The sequence below is a fragment of the Myripristis murdjan genome, chromosome 10 (assembly GCF_902150065.1).
Source record: "Myripristis murdjan chromosome 10, fMyrMur1.1, whole genome shotgun sequence".
Taxonomy (NCBI): Eukaryota; Metazoa; Chordata; class Actinopteri; order Holocentriformes; family Holocentridae; genus Myripristis; species Myripristis murdjan.
In genome coordinates this window covers 11,304,324-11,321,602 of record NC_043989.1, presented here as the reverse complement: position 1 = coordinate 11,321,602, position 17,279 = coordinate 11,304,324, and the positions used below count along the sequence as shown (strand labels likewise).

General features: G+C 40.6%; 1 protein-coding gene across 1 annotated transcript; it reads right to left on the bottom strand.

The window, feature by feature from the left end:
• Nucleotides 1-24: 24 nt before the first annotated feature.
• LOC115366503 (sodium bicarbonate transporter-like protein 11) lies at nt 25-16,457 on the bottom strand. The gene is made up of 20 exons (XM_030061990.1): nt 16,297-16,457; nt 12,169-12,219; nt 10,988-11,089; nt 10,461-10,504; nt 9,866-10,085; nt 9,601-9,682; nt 8,546-8,669; nt 7,879-8,088; nt 6,749-6,833; nt 6,441-6,566; nt 6,026-6,139; nt 5,655-5,787; nt 5,227-5,300; nt 4,167-4,446; nt 3,692-3,798; nt 3,163-3,328; nt 2,740-2,913; nt 1,896-2,091; nt 1,004-1,173; nt 25-730 (listed from the first exon to the last, which is right to left on the bottom strand). The coding sequence occupies exons 1-20, from the start codon at nt 16,331-16,333 to the stop codon at nt 664-666; spliced, it is 2,562 nt and encodes an 853-aa protein (XP_029917850.1). The 5' UTR covers nt 16,334-16,457; the 3' UTR covers nt 25-663.
• Nucleotides 16,458-17,279: the final 822 nt, after the last annotated feature.

The following is a 17,279-nucleotide window of genomic DNA, read 5'->3' as shown; positions in this document are numbered from 1 at the left end:
TGCATTCAGATGAAAAATAGTCAGTTGACTCAAAGCGTTTTATTTGCTTGTTAACAGCTTGATTTAAATCCAATATTGCAATGAACAGTAAAAATAAGCCTCATAATATTGTACATTAACAATATTTGGTGCTTTTCCTCACAGCCAAAACTGCACTGTGTTTTTTTTTTTTTTTTTTTTTAGGTCTAAATGAACAGAACAAGTTTGTTAACTGATTTCTGAATAATCTCGGGTCATAAAGATAATTATTTTGAAACTGACATATCCCCAATCACCTCCACTTTGAATTCAAGTAGAAGAACAAGTTAATTCAAGTAGTAGGGCTCTGTGTGGGTGGGTGTGTCTGGAAGGGGTGTGGGGGGTAACAAAACAGATGAAATCCTTCATGGCTATATTGTTAAATACAATAATGACATAGGAATATGTTAAATATAAAAGGCAACTATATTGATTGTAAATGCGCTCCACAATGAGAAATTAAATGAGGGATGAAATTGGTCACTCCTCCAAAGAGGCACACTTCAGCCATCCAAGAGAAATGGGCGCAGACTGAAATCTTGCAGTCCAGTTGCGTTTCATATCAGCAACACAATCATTGAACTTTAGCTTTGGTTCTCTTGCATTTGGAGAATACGAGGCTGTTTGCCACAGAGTTCAGTGTTTCTACATGTGCTGTGCATCCATGATGTCCAGATACTTGGCATCAATTAATCTGGGAAGCAAGCTGGTCCTGTAATAAAACAGAGAGATACCCAACAGTAAGATTTTCACATGTATTGTTTATAGGGAGACACTGCAAATAAAAGCAAGTACAATAAGTCCTTCAGACAGAGAACCAATATGTCTGGAAACTGGGAATAACTTTAAATCTAACCTGTTATAATACTGAAAATGCACAGCACTCAATGGGTTTAACTACTCAGAGCTGTATGCCAAATCAAGGTTCTCTGTCTTGAGGCTTAGATAGTCCCACTCTGCCCCCTGTTGGCCTGTGTTATCTTACCTGACAGGGACAAGCAAGATCATGAGTAAGGGGAAGACCATCTTCATGTAGGGCAGAGGATACATCCCAAAGGCACACAGAATGATCAGCTGCATGATCTGCAGCCCTGTGAAATAGTGGACGTTCCTCTGAGGCACACGGCGGATGTAGTGGGTGGGAGGATAGGAAGTCTAGAAAGAGGTGGGAGTTTTGTGATATGGTTAGAGGGCTGCTGCTTTGCAATGGCATGTTCAGTTCTTTGGTGTTAGCTTCACAGTTCCAAGATTGTTATGAGAAAACAAACAAACAAACAAACAGAAACACCCCCAGTTGATACCATGTATATGTGCCCTATTTGCTGTGCTGCTGGTTACACACACTTTTTTGCCCACATGAAGGGACAAATCAAAACTTAAAAGCAAAATACAAATTGTCTCTCAAACAGCAGCAAGCAAGCAAGCGCTCTTTAAAAAGAGGGCTAGTATCGTCAGTGTTAGATCCCCTGCCTCTTTTGTCCCTGTGGTATCTTTTAGTCTACAGAGATCAAAAACCTGAATGTGCTGTGGGCAGTTTGCTGAAACACATTACATGATTTCTGGTTGTTGAATTTCTATTTTTTTTTTTTTTTTTTCAGCCATAGTACCTCAGGCGGCCATTTGAAGCCACCGACATGTGAAGTTGCCTAGTGCAGCTTTAATCCATTTATGAAAAGACAGATGGCAGACAGAGAGACAAACAGAATGACAAACATAAAGGCAAACAGAGATACAAAAAGAGTAAAAAGAAAACATATGGGAGAGCAAGCAGACTGAATGGGTGATAGAGAGATAGAGAGTTTCCACAGAGGCAGACTGACCACAAGCAGACAGACCAAACCAACCAAATAACTGTGTCATATGTCCTACATCCTCACCTGTTCCTTAAGTAGCAGGGCCATGCGGTCCACCATCTGGTTACCGTCAAGCGAAGTAGCTGCGATGTAAAGGAAGAGGCCGTAGAGGACTGGCTTGGGGATCCACTGCAGTGGGACGGGCAGCATGAACACCGACAGGCCAATCAGGATGTAGGCCGCCAAGGAGGTCAAACGTGTCTCCCTCACACTGACAATCCTGTTGGGACACCAAGACAGAGAAAAGCACTTAAAAGATCCCCGTACACTGCTCTTGTTCAACAAGAGAACATAAAGTTTTTGAACTGTTACCAAGCCAATTTTGTGTCGGTGAGTTTGTACATCAAAAGTATTCACCTCAAATATCTTAAAGGAACCAGGTTTTACCGGTTTAAGAGCTCCTCCGTTTATGCATTTGTATGATCAAATATGCATCACAGCTGGTCTTGTTTTTGATTGGATCAGCTCACCAAACAATTACTCAGATCCTTCCAGTTATTATTTGAACTGACACCATCCCTGCAATGCCTCCAAAGAGGAGGTTTTTCTCATTTGAATTAGCTGTCTGCTCATCAGGCTCCAGTACTGTGGCTGATCTGCCTATGAGGAATTCTTCAACTTCATTAAATAAGGATCACTTTAACTAACCCACTTTTTTCTTTCTTTCTTTCTTTCTTTTTTGCAAAACATTATGAAGACCATTAGTCTCAACCTGAGCCACTGGAAACAGAATCGTGGATGCTGAATTATATGTGACCTTTAATTGCTGACTGTTCCTGTCACAATGACTGCCTTTTAAGCAACTGCTTGATTTTTACATTTTTTTTTATTTTTATTTTTCACTTTTTATTTTTTAAATTTTGCTCACGTTGTGTAGAGGTGTCCATTCTCGACATGCTGTTCCACTTTGGCCAGCTGACGGGCGTGCAGAGAGGAATGTGGGAAGGCAGCGTGCATCCATGGCAACCCCAGACAGGACATGAGGATGTTGATGAAGCCAGTCAGCATTAAGTCCCAGTGGAACGTTGTGCCTTTTAGCAACCTGGTGGTATGGACATTCACACACACCAGATTAAAGAGATTTTTCACTGATCGACTGAGGCACTACTTCTATCCTTGTTCATAATCCACGAAGGAATAGAGATGATGCTTAGACATACTGTAAATAAAAATAATTATGGAGATAAACTGTAAACAACAATGCCATGAATGAGTATCAAAGCCAAACTGAAAGAGTGACTCTTTTCTTCCAATATATTACAGTATCAAAATAATGCAATAAGGGCCTTACTTGTGTTCTGGTACATGTGTGAGTGAAATGACAATGTTCTGGTCTATGAAAATGAGCAATGCAAGGAGGAAGCCCAGGCCCACAGCACTGAGAGTGTTCATTCCTGTCAGCTTGTCAAATGGAGCGAAATTGAAGACTGGGCCATCGTAGACATTGAACACCGGGACTGATGGGAACAGAGGATGCAAAAAATAGATATGGACATCTCAAACAAAAGTACATCTCATGTGCAAAGTAAAAAAAGTCATTATTGTAACTTGGAAAAAGAAATAGCTCAACAATGAATTTTGCTGCTAGTAAGCTTTATTCAAGCAATCCAGCGTCTTCGTTTGAGTTAGTAGACCCACACTGATGCACAACACATAGTTGGTTGAAATGATGCGTGAGTAAAATTCACTGGAAGCAAAATGTTTTCTTTTTTCCCTTTTGAAAGCAGATTGATAAACACTGAATGAAATTCAGTGCCAGGGTTGTGACTTCAATTCTCACAGGTATTCTGCTTTTATTTGAGAGAAAACTTTGTACTCACGTTGTATGTCAAGAAAAAGGTAGGAGCCGATGAAAGAAAATATCACCACAGAGATTGGTAAAGCACAGTCAGACACCACCTCTCTGATTTTGTCATTCAGATATGGGCTGTGGGAAAAGATTCAAGACATATTTCAGCATAAAATACCAAGAACATAGTGTAAAATAAGAAATTCAATAAATTCCACAAGTACCCTACGCAATTATGGATGTCAAGTTCTGAATTTTTGCTGAAAGCGGAGGAGCATGAGGCAGGGTCAGACATAGGGATTAAAGATGGCTAAATAGCATTTCTATACTCACTTATTACAGTATTGTACATAAAATACCTGCACCTGAAAAGAGGTATGTGAACCTATGTATAGCTTTGTAAGAGGGCAGCAGCAACAATGCATTGTGTGCCACTATTGGTGCAATGAAATAAATTAGGTTGAATGGTTGATTCGTGCAAAATGCGGTCCAGTGTGTGATCCTACCTCCTCTTGATGAGGTAGAGGGCATAACCCAGCCACAAAGTCCCTAGCATGAGCAACAGGCAGAGGATGGGCCTCTCTCTGGTGCATACCACCAAAGATTCAGGCAGGATGATTGACAGGTGCCCCTCTGCATGCCCAGTCACCGGTCCAGTCTCGTTCCCATGCCCAAGCGCAGATACTGTTGCATTCTCAGCCTGCTCCAGAATCTCCTTAATATGCTGAATCACCAGAGTGCTGTTTGTAGAAGCCAGCGTGGGCCCGTGGTAGAAGTGTTGAAAAACTATGAAGAGGGGAGAAAAGATAGAGAGAATAATGTTAACAATGGGGACAAGTTAGAGCAGGGGTGATTAAAATTAGTTTTTTCATAACAATATCCGGTGTGAGTAAATGTATTCTTCACCTGGGACCCTGACTCATTTGACATATTTTTCATGTGAAGGTCCAAAAGGCTGAGGACCTATTTTGGGTCTTGACAAACAATACTGAATGCTGAGGTAGAGGATGTAATCAAAACTACAATTTAAGTCCATTTCACACTACGCTGGCTCTCTCTATACATATGATCTTATCAAAGATATTTCTTTTTCTCATTGTCATTCTCAGTTTGGCTCCAGGCACAGCAGTGCATATAAGCACCATACAACAAAGCTTTGCTCACTTAAGTTTAGCTTTAGTGTCACAGCACTGTAAAACAACCTAAGGCTAGGAGAAAAAAGAGCAGATAGCTAAAAATCCACCATATGCCCAGCCTTCTCTTCCTTGTCTGGTTGTTAGCCCTTGTGAGAAAGATACAGACAGAGGCAATGTCAAAGACTACAGTATGTTAACATTGTAAGGCTGTCAATTTCCCCATTCCACCCAGGGGGGCCTGCTTTGATTGCATGCTTGCCTGTCCTCTAAAGACTTTGTGATGGATATGGATATTTGCTGGGCTACATTAACCATGATAAATGACAGGCAGTCCGTTTATGCATACTTCTACATTGAAGCAAGATAGCTATGCCGGAGGGTAAAAACATCCAGAACATGAAAAATGTAATGTGACCTTGGCTAGACTTACTTTTGGCAGTGCCTTTCAGTGCATCCACGACAAAGGCTATTGAGATGAACAATGCAATAACTTCTTCTGTTGAACTGGGAAATAACAGAAATAGAAGAGCCATGGTGTGATTAGTCATGAATTATCAAACCAGTGTTTTTGATACAGATACTGACACAGACATAACGGCCCATTCAAGGCAAAATTATAGCAAAGACAGCAAGATTGTACATTCAACAAAATTAATGTGTGCAGGATACATATGGTAGAAGACAGGAAGCCAAAACAGATGTGACTTTTCTTATCAGCGAGCTCACCTCACTTTCGAGCGTGGCAGTCATAGTTCAGTGCTGAAATTGGTTTTGTTGCCTCTATTATGTGAGCACAGGACTCTTGTCTGCTATATATCACAGTTACTGTGCAATATAAAAGGTTGGTTGTCTACTAACCGTTTGAAAAGTTTCATCAGCAGACTGACATTGAATAAGCCTCCAAGGATGAGGAACAAACTGTTCCATAAGCCGATGCAAGCATAGAAAGCAGCAAAGTCTAGGTCATAGTCATCACAGATCCCCCTGATCACTGAAAAACATTCACCCAGGCATACAGACAGACAAGCATATACACCCACACATGTGCACCCCATGACATGCACACAGACAAGGACACAAAGATATTTAACAGACTGTATTATAACTAACAATACTGTCAAAGCAAATCTGCCAAAATTGCTTGGCTGAGACTTTTCAATAACCTGTTATACTGGACAGTTTATTTTTCATGTCTTCATACCGTAGGCAGCCCACAACACAGTACATACCGCTTATGAAGATGGCAAGAGGGGCAGTGGTCAGTGGAATGACCAGGGGTGAGCCAGCAAACAACGCATAGATCACGCCTCCAATGCTCTGCCCAACAATGGTCTTCTGAACATCTGTCAAAAACATGATGTGCACGTGTAAACCTGTGTGTCATCTCCATCATATGCAACCCCTGTGATGTAATATTTGTAAATCATTACTGAAGTTTTTTTTCCCTCTACATTGAGTACCAAGTGGTTGGGGTTTGCTGCATCAGGACAGTTCAGACTGTTTCTGCAAGCTGTCAACCACAGAAGTATGCTAAATTGATCTTCTGACCAACTAATTTCTGACTTTGTTTTTACTATCCTGGTATCATTGGATGAAGTGGAATTATTATGTCCCAGATCCAGGATGTAAACTAAAGGTACATACCTATTTCTCCTCTTGTGCTTTCATCATTCAGTGAGCCAAAGGCGATAGCAGGCAGTAGAATTGCAATGTAGAGGAAAATAGCAGTGGTGGTGTATTTCAGTAGACAGCGGTCTTTCCCAATAATACCTTGATGGATCAATTAAAGGGGTGTTAGAGCTAATCTATAATACGTTAACACAAGCTGGCATTATGACCTAGATTAAACAAAAAATAAATGTATGCATTGCATGTTTGTGTTTGTTGACCAGAGCAAATGTAGGACTATTTAGTAAGTGGCATTACAAGACATTTCAAAGTAGCATTCATACCGTCTGTGAAGTCTGAGGGATAGAGAGGGAGTCTTCGACGAAGGTCATTGTAAACACCCTTGCCAGCTTTGAAGAAATCACTGCACTGTGAAGAGAAAGACAGCCGGGGCACAGGACACTAAGAGAGTCAGCCAGAAAAATATTTAGAGGGACTGCTGGGAGTTCAGGGAGCATAACATTCAATCGAGAGTTTTATTTTCTTTGTAAAAACATAAGCCTCCATCTAGGGACCTCATAGAAACAGTAAGTCAACCAATACAGTCAAGCAAGGGAGGTCAATTTACAATGGTGCCAATATATATTCGACCCCTACTTCCCCCACTGCACACCTCAGCATCATTTTGATCGTGTCAGTAGCCATTTCATATGTCACATTTTTGGTCTGACAGTTGATATTTGAAGGAGGCTTTCAAATTGAAAAAGTCCCTGTGATAGTGACCTCTGCTGTTAAAACGAAGTGGGTATCTGGCATTGCTCCTTTTTGGAGATGACTAATAATATGTTGGACTAGATGTCTTGTTGTGGTGTGACAGCAACACACCTAAATGTTGTTTTGAACCTGGTCAGGACATCATGTCCAGCCAAGACCTGTTGCCAACTGTTGCCTTTTACAACACACTCAAGTACATAGCTTCTCTCGTTCCTAGGCAATGTTTGGGTGTTCCACTTCCCCCTACCAAGCACATGCATTTCCTCTTGATTTAAACAGTGGACATAATGAAATACTTTATCATCACATGCAGCTACACGCATTCTGCTGCCAAGATCCATGGCAGGTTTGGCAGGCTTTTCAGTCTGTTGCCCAGCTGCTTCTCATTCCTCAAGACTGGCTGATAGAGTGTGGAAACAGGATCAAATACTCTGGCTCAACTACTTGTCTTTACTGGACCACATCTGTATAAGCCTGGATGGAGAGGGAAACATGAGGGTGGTCTCCACATCTGGAGAAATGTCTTAGCAGGCAATAGAGAATATAAATACTGGTTTTATAAGTGGGTATGCTTTGATTAGTGGTGTAAAGTTGCCATATTGTTGTATTTTAGCTACTCGCATGGCCAGTATTTCATCACTTTTCTTTTTTATCGCAATGCTCACTGCAGTCCTCGAAACATCTTGCCCTGCATTCATACCGCGATTGCTTTTCCTCTGCGTGGGTCTGTGTCCTCCACTTCCTCTATGACCAGTTTGTCACTGGCTATGGAGAGCTGCTGTCGCTGGTAGACCAGTTCCTGTTTGAACTCCTCCTGGGTCTTGGTCTCCAGAAGCTTCTGTCTGAAGGAAATGCCTGAGAACATGGTGGCAAAAGTTCTGCCCAGCTCGATGGCTGTCTTCGTGCTTTTCTGAAAGAAACAATGGAAATATTAATAAGTTTGACCAGTCCAAAAAACACTACCACAGTATCACTTCTATAAGTATTAAAATTGTCCTCTTTGTATTTTTAGCACATCTCCATATTACACTATAGTCCTTATCTATAACAGAGGCGTGCAAGTGTTAGCTATTGCCCTGAGCACATTGTTTTAAGGTACACTATGCAAAATTGCAAAATTGCAGGAGGATGACTGAAGTGATGACAATTTTCACTCAAGACAAAAAAAATGTGGAAGAAGTATGCAATCTATCAGTATGTTGCATTGACAAAGAGAACCACATAGGCTCAGTCATCAAATTACATGTTTTCTGGCAGTTGAGTCAAAAATTTTGCATAGTGCGCCTTTAACCGTTTCAAAATCCCAGTGAAAATGATAGCTGTTTGTTTTCGTTATGACAGTTATGACTGGAGGGAAAACACCTCACCGTTCTGGGAGGGGCAAGAATGAGGATGACGTAACGAGCTTCACAGCAGTTGACGCCCCAGTTCTGTGGCCTCTCCAGACGGGCAATGCAGACGTGACGTCTCTGGAGACTCCTCACATTAGAGCTGAATTGACAGAAAAATTATTCAGCTAGGCAAAAGCATTGTTCCATAATGAATTCGTGGTGTGTAAAACCGTTGTGATTTTATTATGTGTTTTAACAGTGGATGTAGGTTAAAGGCCTTTTCCAGAGATGAAACATAGAGCCCTGTGTGGGGCCACTGACACTGTTTGTTGCTTATATATATGCTATGTATATAAATTTTTTCATTCTCAAAATAACTGACTGTCATAGATACAAAGACTGGAAATATGTGGCACCAAAGTATGGGTTTGGAAGTATCAGTATATTCTTTAATGAACTTTTATCCCGCCATATGTTTACAATGTGGTGTGGTAAGTTGCATGGACAATATTTTAAAAAACTATGACATATCACTATCAAAACTTTTATCTTAAACTCCTAATTCTGAATCCTGAATTGAATTGCTAGTATATACTATAGCTAATACAAATTTACTTGTCCAGCTGAAACGTTTCTGAGCCTGTATTTTTTGCTAAATTTAACTAAATTCATAACAACACCATGAACTGGACCTTTGTCTGGACCTTTAGCCTGTTGGAACAGGCATAATGATGGTAAGAGACATTTCAGTAAGGTATAATCAGTAGGTGTGAGTAAAAAAAATTTTGCCTCCACGTTGTGCCTTGAAACAGTTTTAATGAACACATACGGTTGCTATGGTTACATGATTAATTTAGAAAGGTGATTAAAGGTGATGCCGGACCGCTTGTGCAATACACGGTTTTAACGCACACCAGCTGGCCAATCAGAAAAGAGTATTCACCCAGAGCATGGTATACAGGGGATTTCACCGCTCAGTACTGTGACTCAGTTAGTTAGTCATCAACCAACATTGTCCCACTAGTCTGGTCACTGAAAGGACCAATGAATCAACATCTTTTTCATATAGATACAAGTATAGAAGAACTCACAGAATACAAAGCCAGGACTGCTGGTAGCGAATGCCAGTAGAAGTAGCAGTTACACCCTGAATGGTCTCTGATAGAAGGTGCACTATGGGAGCAGAAACACAATGCAACATAACTGAGACACTCAGTGAACAGCCAAAACAAACAAAATAATAGAATGAAGGGTTAATCTAATCGATCATACACCTCTTTGGGAGATGAATATCAAACTGTTGTATGTACTTCTAACATTACCTGCTTTTACAATTAGTATTTTCCCATTGCTTACCATTGACCTCCTTCCCTCCTGCATCTGTGAACAGTGAGTCCATAACCTCATCCACATCGCAGCTTCCATGGCCGTTCTCCACCACATGAGTCAACATGCGCTTCAGGACCTCATCCAAAGTGGCAGCTTTCTCATCCAATAGGATGCTGGCTTCGGCCAAGAAGCCGTCCAGGTCCCTGTGGCCCCGAACTTCCTCTTGGAAGTTCATTGGCTTTACATACTGGAGGGAGGTAAGATTGTGGGGATGGAGTAAGGGAAGGTTGAATGATGTTGTTTTTACTGTGAATAGGTTAAATCCATGTTGGGCAATAATGAACGTGGAGGGCTGAGGCTGTGCAGGCTTTGATTGCAACCAAAGGCTCCATCAAGTGACTAGTTCCTCCTCTTTGTTTGAGGGTGAGCTGATCGGTGCAGTGAAGTCACCTGCTGTACTCTTTGGTTGAAATGAAAACCTTCATCATCTTGGCCCTCGAAGGTACATATTTGCCTAAAGTTTGGTTAAATGTTGATATAAGGATGGACTGGATTTTCGCTAAATTTTCCTTGGGTTGCATAAAAAGAAAACAGAAAGCATTGCTGGAAACATGGATCTTACTTTTCTTGTCGTGTTTAAAAGCCCATAGCCGGGGCCGTCAGGATCTGAAATAGAAGCCACAATTAAATCAGCATTTAAACAGCTGACCAAAAAGTAATGGTTCCCTGCTTTCTTTGAGTTCTCAGTATTTCACATACGCAGCACTTCCTCTTTGCGCATCTCTCCATTATATCCCCGTTGTTATTAATGACAATATTTATAGCGTTTGTGCTTTGTAGCAGTAATAGTTATTAATAGGGATCTCCAGTTGCCAGTTTATGTCCCTGAACTTTGATTCCCTGACTCAGGACTTCTGAGACAGTGCTGGCACACATTATTTCCCAAATGCAGAGGCTGCAAATTATTCTTAGACCATTATGATTCCTGGGAAAACAATTGTAGACCAAACGCTTTGAGCGCACCACAGTAATGAGCTTTCATCTGTGTTTTTGGCGTGACTGTGGGCTCATCATTCAACAGCTGCAAGTCTAAGTATAGACATGCCAGAGCTCACTGTAAGTATGCAAATATGTAATTAAAACACACACCTGAAACACTGATCTGAATCTGGTTGTCATAGATGTGGTCTTTGTGAGTGACAGGGGAGTCTCTGCGCTGCTCAGAGTCCTCCTGCTCCCCATCACGCAGCTCTGTGGACACAACATGACATGGTCAAGGAACTGCCTGCTGCGAGTTGTAAAATTCCCACATCTCTATTAATTTTGGACTGAAGCAAAAGAATGACATTCATAGTAGAAGAAATGTTTTTCCAGCATGTCATTTTAAAATTCCCTTTCCTCCACAATTTAGGGAATATCAGAAGGCAATTACCAGCAATAATGAAGGTCATTTTTCAAAAATGATTTGAACTGACCACAGGGTACTGGGAATCAGTCTGTAGTGCCGTCAGCTACTCTCATATTTTGATAATCCATGCTGAGATAAAACTGTTTTTATCTGAAGGGTACTACTCCAGCCAGATTTAACCGTGTGTACAATAGACCATTCAGTCTGCCCTCCTACCATTCTGCCATGTGTTGACAAGCACACAGCAACAAGATACAGAGAAAAAGAAAGTAAGTGGAAGAGAGAGTTAGAAAGAAACAGAGAGGTCTAATAAAAAAAAAATACCATTAAACAAGACATGCAGCCATATAACAATAGCATCCCCTTGTAAATTCTTTCATTGTATAGAGGAGAAATATGGCTGCTTACTTCATGTTTTATGAGGGAAGAGGAAACAGCGAGAGAATTGATTGCCTTCGTAAGCAAATTGTTGCAGAATTGTGAAATTAGCTCCACTACGTGACTCTGTGGCTTTACCCATGATCTATGAATATTCCCTCCTCCCAGTATCGGCTCACAGATCATCTACTTTGTTATTAACCCATTAATTAACCACTCAATACACCAGCAATGGGACTGATTGTGCTCACTAGCATGTGAAATGGGTCTTCATTGAGCAGGTTCTTCGGCATTAACATAAATAACTGTTTCAATCAATGTAGACTCACATTCCCCAGTGAGGAACTGTAAATTTCTCTAAGTTACTTCTGCACTAAGCTGAAATAAAAACTTGCTGTTATAGATTAAAGTTTTGCCTTTAGTGAAGTAACCTGAATCAAGTTTTTATGTCTGCAAAACATCGCATATCAAGTTCCTACAACAACAGAGAGGAAGCAAGGAATCAAAGTCAGTAGAGTAGTAAAGTAGAATTCAAGCTACAAACCCATCTCCTGGAAAACATAGCCATTCTTGGATGTCCCAGTGGATGGAGTCTCTGGGGAAAAAAGAAAGAAATGCCACTTAAGACATGTTATTTCTTTTATGTTAATTTTCTTATGACATGACTGCATTGAATGTACCTGAAAAGCACTAACCAGCATCTGTGACTAGCCAGCAGCTGTCATTACTGACAGCTTGTTATGTAAAGGGGACTTGTAATATGAATCCCTATATGAGTGTAATGACATGCTATGAATTAATGTGTGAATTAATAACAAGCTTGCGTCCTCACATGGTATAGCTGCGCTGTATGTTTATGTATAGGTTTTTGACACAGCGAAACTGACCCGCACATGGTGATGGGCTGGTAATACTGCAACTGTATGCACCTCTCTGAAACCAGAGCCTGTGATGACTGACATAAGTTGACTCTGGAGCTTCTGCTATGCGCTGCAGCCTTTAAGAAACAGCTTACGCTTAGTAGTCAACAAATACAGCCGGCATTCACCAGCTGCTTGCAATAGCTTCTGAAATGCCCAGCAGAAATATGGCAGCCCTTTCAGCTGCTGTCATCATACTGCACTGTGTTGGTGTGTGAGGTTCAAAATTAAGATTTCACCCATGTTTCAGCTGTGTAAACACAACTAATGATCGCCAGCATACATTCTCTGAGGTTTCTTTGCTGTTATTTCCAGTTAGCTGCCCTCAAACTTGTGCCCACACAGTCTACTAACAACTTTATGATGTAGGAGAGAAAGGGAAAGTGGATGTCAGGAATGTGAGTCTTTAGATACTGGAGAGAACAATATGACACTCCATTGTGTTGAAAGACTGGAAAGGGATCTGTTCCCTTTCCAAAGGAAAAAAAAAAAAGTCATGAATGATGTTCACTTGCAACAAAAGTCAGACACCAGCTGGGTCTAATGTTTGTATATGCGGTCAGGTATCTCGGAAATGCTGCCCTAGCTGTAGAGACTAGCTTTTCCTTGCCTGAGGCACAGAGTTTGGCTCCAGGGGCTCCTGAGCGAGGATATATCTCAAAGCAGATTAGACAGAACATTCCCATGCCTCCTCCACTTCTCAGGGTTTTGCCTAGACATGGGGGTGCCTCACCGCTTATGCAACAAGCCATGCCAAGGCCGGGTGTGACGAGAATGAATTTTATCTCCTTGATTGAGACCTTTAGAGTCTTATCTCGCAAGTCTGACTTATTGTATATACTCTAGACTTTACTGTATCAATAAAACATTCAATAACGGGTTTCAAGCACCTTATTATTTAGTCTCTCAATCACTGAAAAGCATTGCATGTGATGCCGTACTGTGTTGCTAAGCAGCCACAGCAGCGTAACAGGTGTGAAGACAGATTGACATTTGTGTTGTAAAGATAATACATTTTTACAGCAACCACAGTCAGGGAAACTGGAGCGTAATTGAGTTTTACTTATGGTTTAGACCGAGGAGGGAAATTACTACCAGCCACAAGTCAAATGCTTGTAAAACTTTGACTTTTATGTTTGTCTATTCTACCAGTGACTATGGCAGACACTGTCATTTGTCAGTGTTTTTCTAATGAAAAATATATATCTTGGCTGGTAAAATAATGATAATGGCTGATTCCTGTTGATTCTGTTTACCACAGCTGCCCTCCCTGGTTCAGGCAACTAAAAATCCATCCCAGTGTCCAATATTTTACAGCATCCCTCCTCCCAGACTGGGTTTATCCCCATGCCTGTGGGTTTTCCTGTTGGCAGGCTGGCCGACTTCCTCCTGCTCACAATACTGTCTGTTGGCGATGACAGGTCAGCGCTGTAAGTCAAGGCCTCACCATTCCACAAGGAGCAGAGCAACTCGGACATCAAAACCAGTCCTCAAAATAGGCTGCTTTCTGACCTCCTGCCCCTGTTTGTGAACTGTGGCGAGATGGTGCTTTTCCAACTTCTTCGGCCGCGTTCATTAAAAAAATAGAGAGACAGTTTCTCAAGTTCTCTGGCACTGAAAATGTCTCGCTTTCTCTTAGAGTATATTACACATTTTAAATTGTATTTGGCTCAGCTTTTTTTTTTTTCCACAGTCCACCATCCACTAATTTATGGATGTTCTTCTCTCTGCATTCATAATTCTGAGGCTGTTTTGCATCTCACCGTTCCATCCATTCTATAAATATGAATAAACTCTGCTCTGTTTGTGCTGATCATTAAGTAGTCTGTAAATGTATAATCTGAATTAATGAACAAACTCGATTTTTAAATCTGGGGCATGTTTTAGTAACCTCTGCCTGCACCCCTTATGGCATATCGCTATATGTGGGCGGAGGATGTCACTGAGGAACAGGAAACAGAGGGATCCTTATTAGGTCTTTGAGAACAAGTTTACTGAGCTTCGCTGAGCTGGGCAATGTTGACAATTCTTTGGTGAACTCTATCTTTTTGCCACAAGGCCAAACCACCAAGACAAAATGCACACGGTGTTCTCAAAGTGTAAGAGCGTCATTACATCCCTGTTTTGAAGGCCTTTTCTTTGCCTTTGTTTGTGCTATGCATCGAAATATGCCCTAACTTATAAAAACTATGAAAATACTAACTAAGACTATATTTGACGGCAGTGAATGCAGCTGTAGAGTTTGATGGTGCAACATTTGCTTAAGTAACAATGCACATATTCACTACATCATCATAAAGCAAAAGCAGGAAGGAGGAACTACTGCTGTCAAAGACTGAAGAGAGAGCAAAAAAGACAACCTTCTGTTTGTTTTAGCCAGGAGAGTGGATATTTCCACTGGGTCAATAGTAATTGCACTCCCAGAAAGTTATACTTTGCTATCCAAATTCTACTTTTGAAGTGATTTTTCTCCATACTTAGACATGAAAGAACCTCCTCTACATGACAGCAATTTGTATGACATCTCTTTCGTATAACGCCCATGGTGCTAATCCTCTGGACGGCATAAAGTGCTTCAAAGACAGAATCTCTTTTAATTATGTTCAGTTTTAAGTGGATTGAATAAAAACTCCTTTGCCCTCTCAAGACTGAGTATTATGTGTTAAAATAAAGCCACATGGAGTGGGGATATGTGGCTTCATCATAAATGACAAATGAAGAATGAGAGAGATTCTGTATTAAATTTAATTTCAGTTGTCATGAGAATTACATTATCATTCGAGTCAATGACTGTTCCAGTCTAACAATGCACTGAACAGGAATGGAAAACCTCATAATGTGCCAGATTATAATATTAGGCATTTTTCTACTGGATAATCTCCCTAATCCTTGACCTGAAAAAAATCAACTGGGACTGTTTAACCATTTAAAGGTACAGACTAACCAGTAAACGAACAGATGGTTTGTTGGCCAGCCAATGTGATCACAACAATGCTTGTGAAAAACAACCATGTCATATTTTATAGCTTCCGATTAAAGTGTTGAGCTTTTCACAAGTGCACTGCGCACTGCTCTGAGTAACTTTTTGGTTACTCAAACGCTTTCAAGTTTAGCTACTGTAATAAACTGCAAATAATTCTTGTCCTACCGTGATGCACCAGATTGATGGAGATTACCACATGAATCAAGAGATTACTGGAAAGTTTTCAAAAATAAATAAAACACTATTAAGTAGATGCGAGTACACTTTTTGGGACTGCCTCATACTCTTAGAGGCTCAAAACAAATGCTATAAATTATCATCATGTAGCTGTAGCTCTAGCTCACACTTATCATGCTTGACAAGTGTAACATTTATAGCCATATTGTAAATATTGACTCAGACCAAGTGCTTTTAAACTTTCTGGCTTTCCTGGCAATAAAGGCATCTTGCTCATATTCAGTGGTTTCAATACGAACAATATGAGGAAATAAAAATGAAGTCATACACGAATAGTAACTGAAACAGTGCAAAGAAGCAGACATCAAAGAGAATAGAAAATTACTGCATTTCAAGAGGTGGGAGTCCACGCTACAGAGGATATGAACATTTGAACAGTTGCCATCAATACTCAGTATTTTCAAAGTTCAGAGAGTGCAAGACAGGCGAGAGGGAGAGAGATCATATTGAGTCTCCACATGTGACACGAGGTGGCTCAGTTTGCATCATGAAAGACTTTCTCACCCTGCTACTCCACCGGTGTGAAACTTACCAGATGGCACAAAATGGAGGACCTTTTTGACTTCCATGTTCTTCAGGTTTCCAGGTGATGTGCCTTTCCCAGGTCAACCCATCATCATTCTTAGCCCTGCTCCCTAACACCTTACACACACTAGTGCTCCTCTCTGGATATCACATACACACACACACATACACTGAGGTAAGATCACCCCCTGCACCTCCTCCAGCAGCACATGTGCATAAAGGAGAGAGGGGGAGGGAGAGGAAGGGAAGTTTTTTTTTTCTGCTGGGTCCTTGTGCCTATAATTTAATATATTGCTGTATGTGTGTGTGTGTGTGTGTGTGTGTGTGTGTGTGTATGTATGTATATACACACACACATATATAGAGAGAGAGAGAGAAAGAGAGAAAGAGAGAGAAAGAGAGACCCAAATTTCTGTCTGTAGTTCCCCCAAATGCTCCTTTGTTCTTTTCTCTAATCTTACAGCAAAAATGAAAAAGAGAAGAAACAAATAAGTTGACCCGAGTGCTTTACGTACTGTACAGGTAAACAACAAAGTTTTTCGCCACTAGTTGTACAAGTGCACTTGGACCTTACTTTAGTTATTGTGCTTTGTTACAAAGCAAATGTGTTATTTTCGCTGCCACTGAAAGACAAGTCAAGGGGCTTGTTTCTTTGATTCAAAGAAAATTGCAAGGTAATGAAATGTGACTTCATGTTAAGTCAATTCTCAGTATGTCAAATATTTAAAATGATGAACTTATCAACTTACCTAGCGTCCAAATTAAATACAATAAAATACAATAAAATAAAACAAAACATGAACTGGAAAACCTGACCAAATGAGATTAATGTGTGAATACTGTTGCTGTACTGTGCACTTTTACTAACCAAACTAAACTAAATGTCACAAATTCAGTCCTCTTAATTTAATTTTATGAATGGGGAACAATTACCTTTACCCAAGTACGCAGAGCCTAGGATGAGGATTAAAGCCCTTTGAGTCTGTAAAC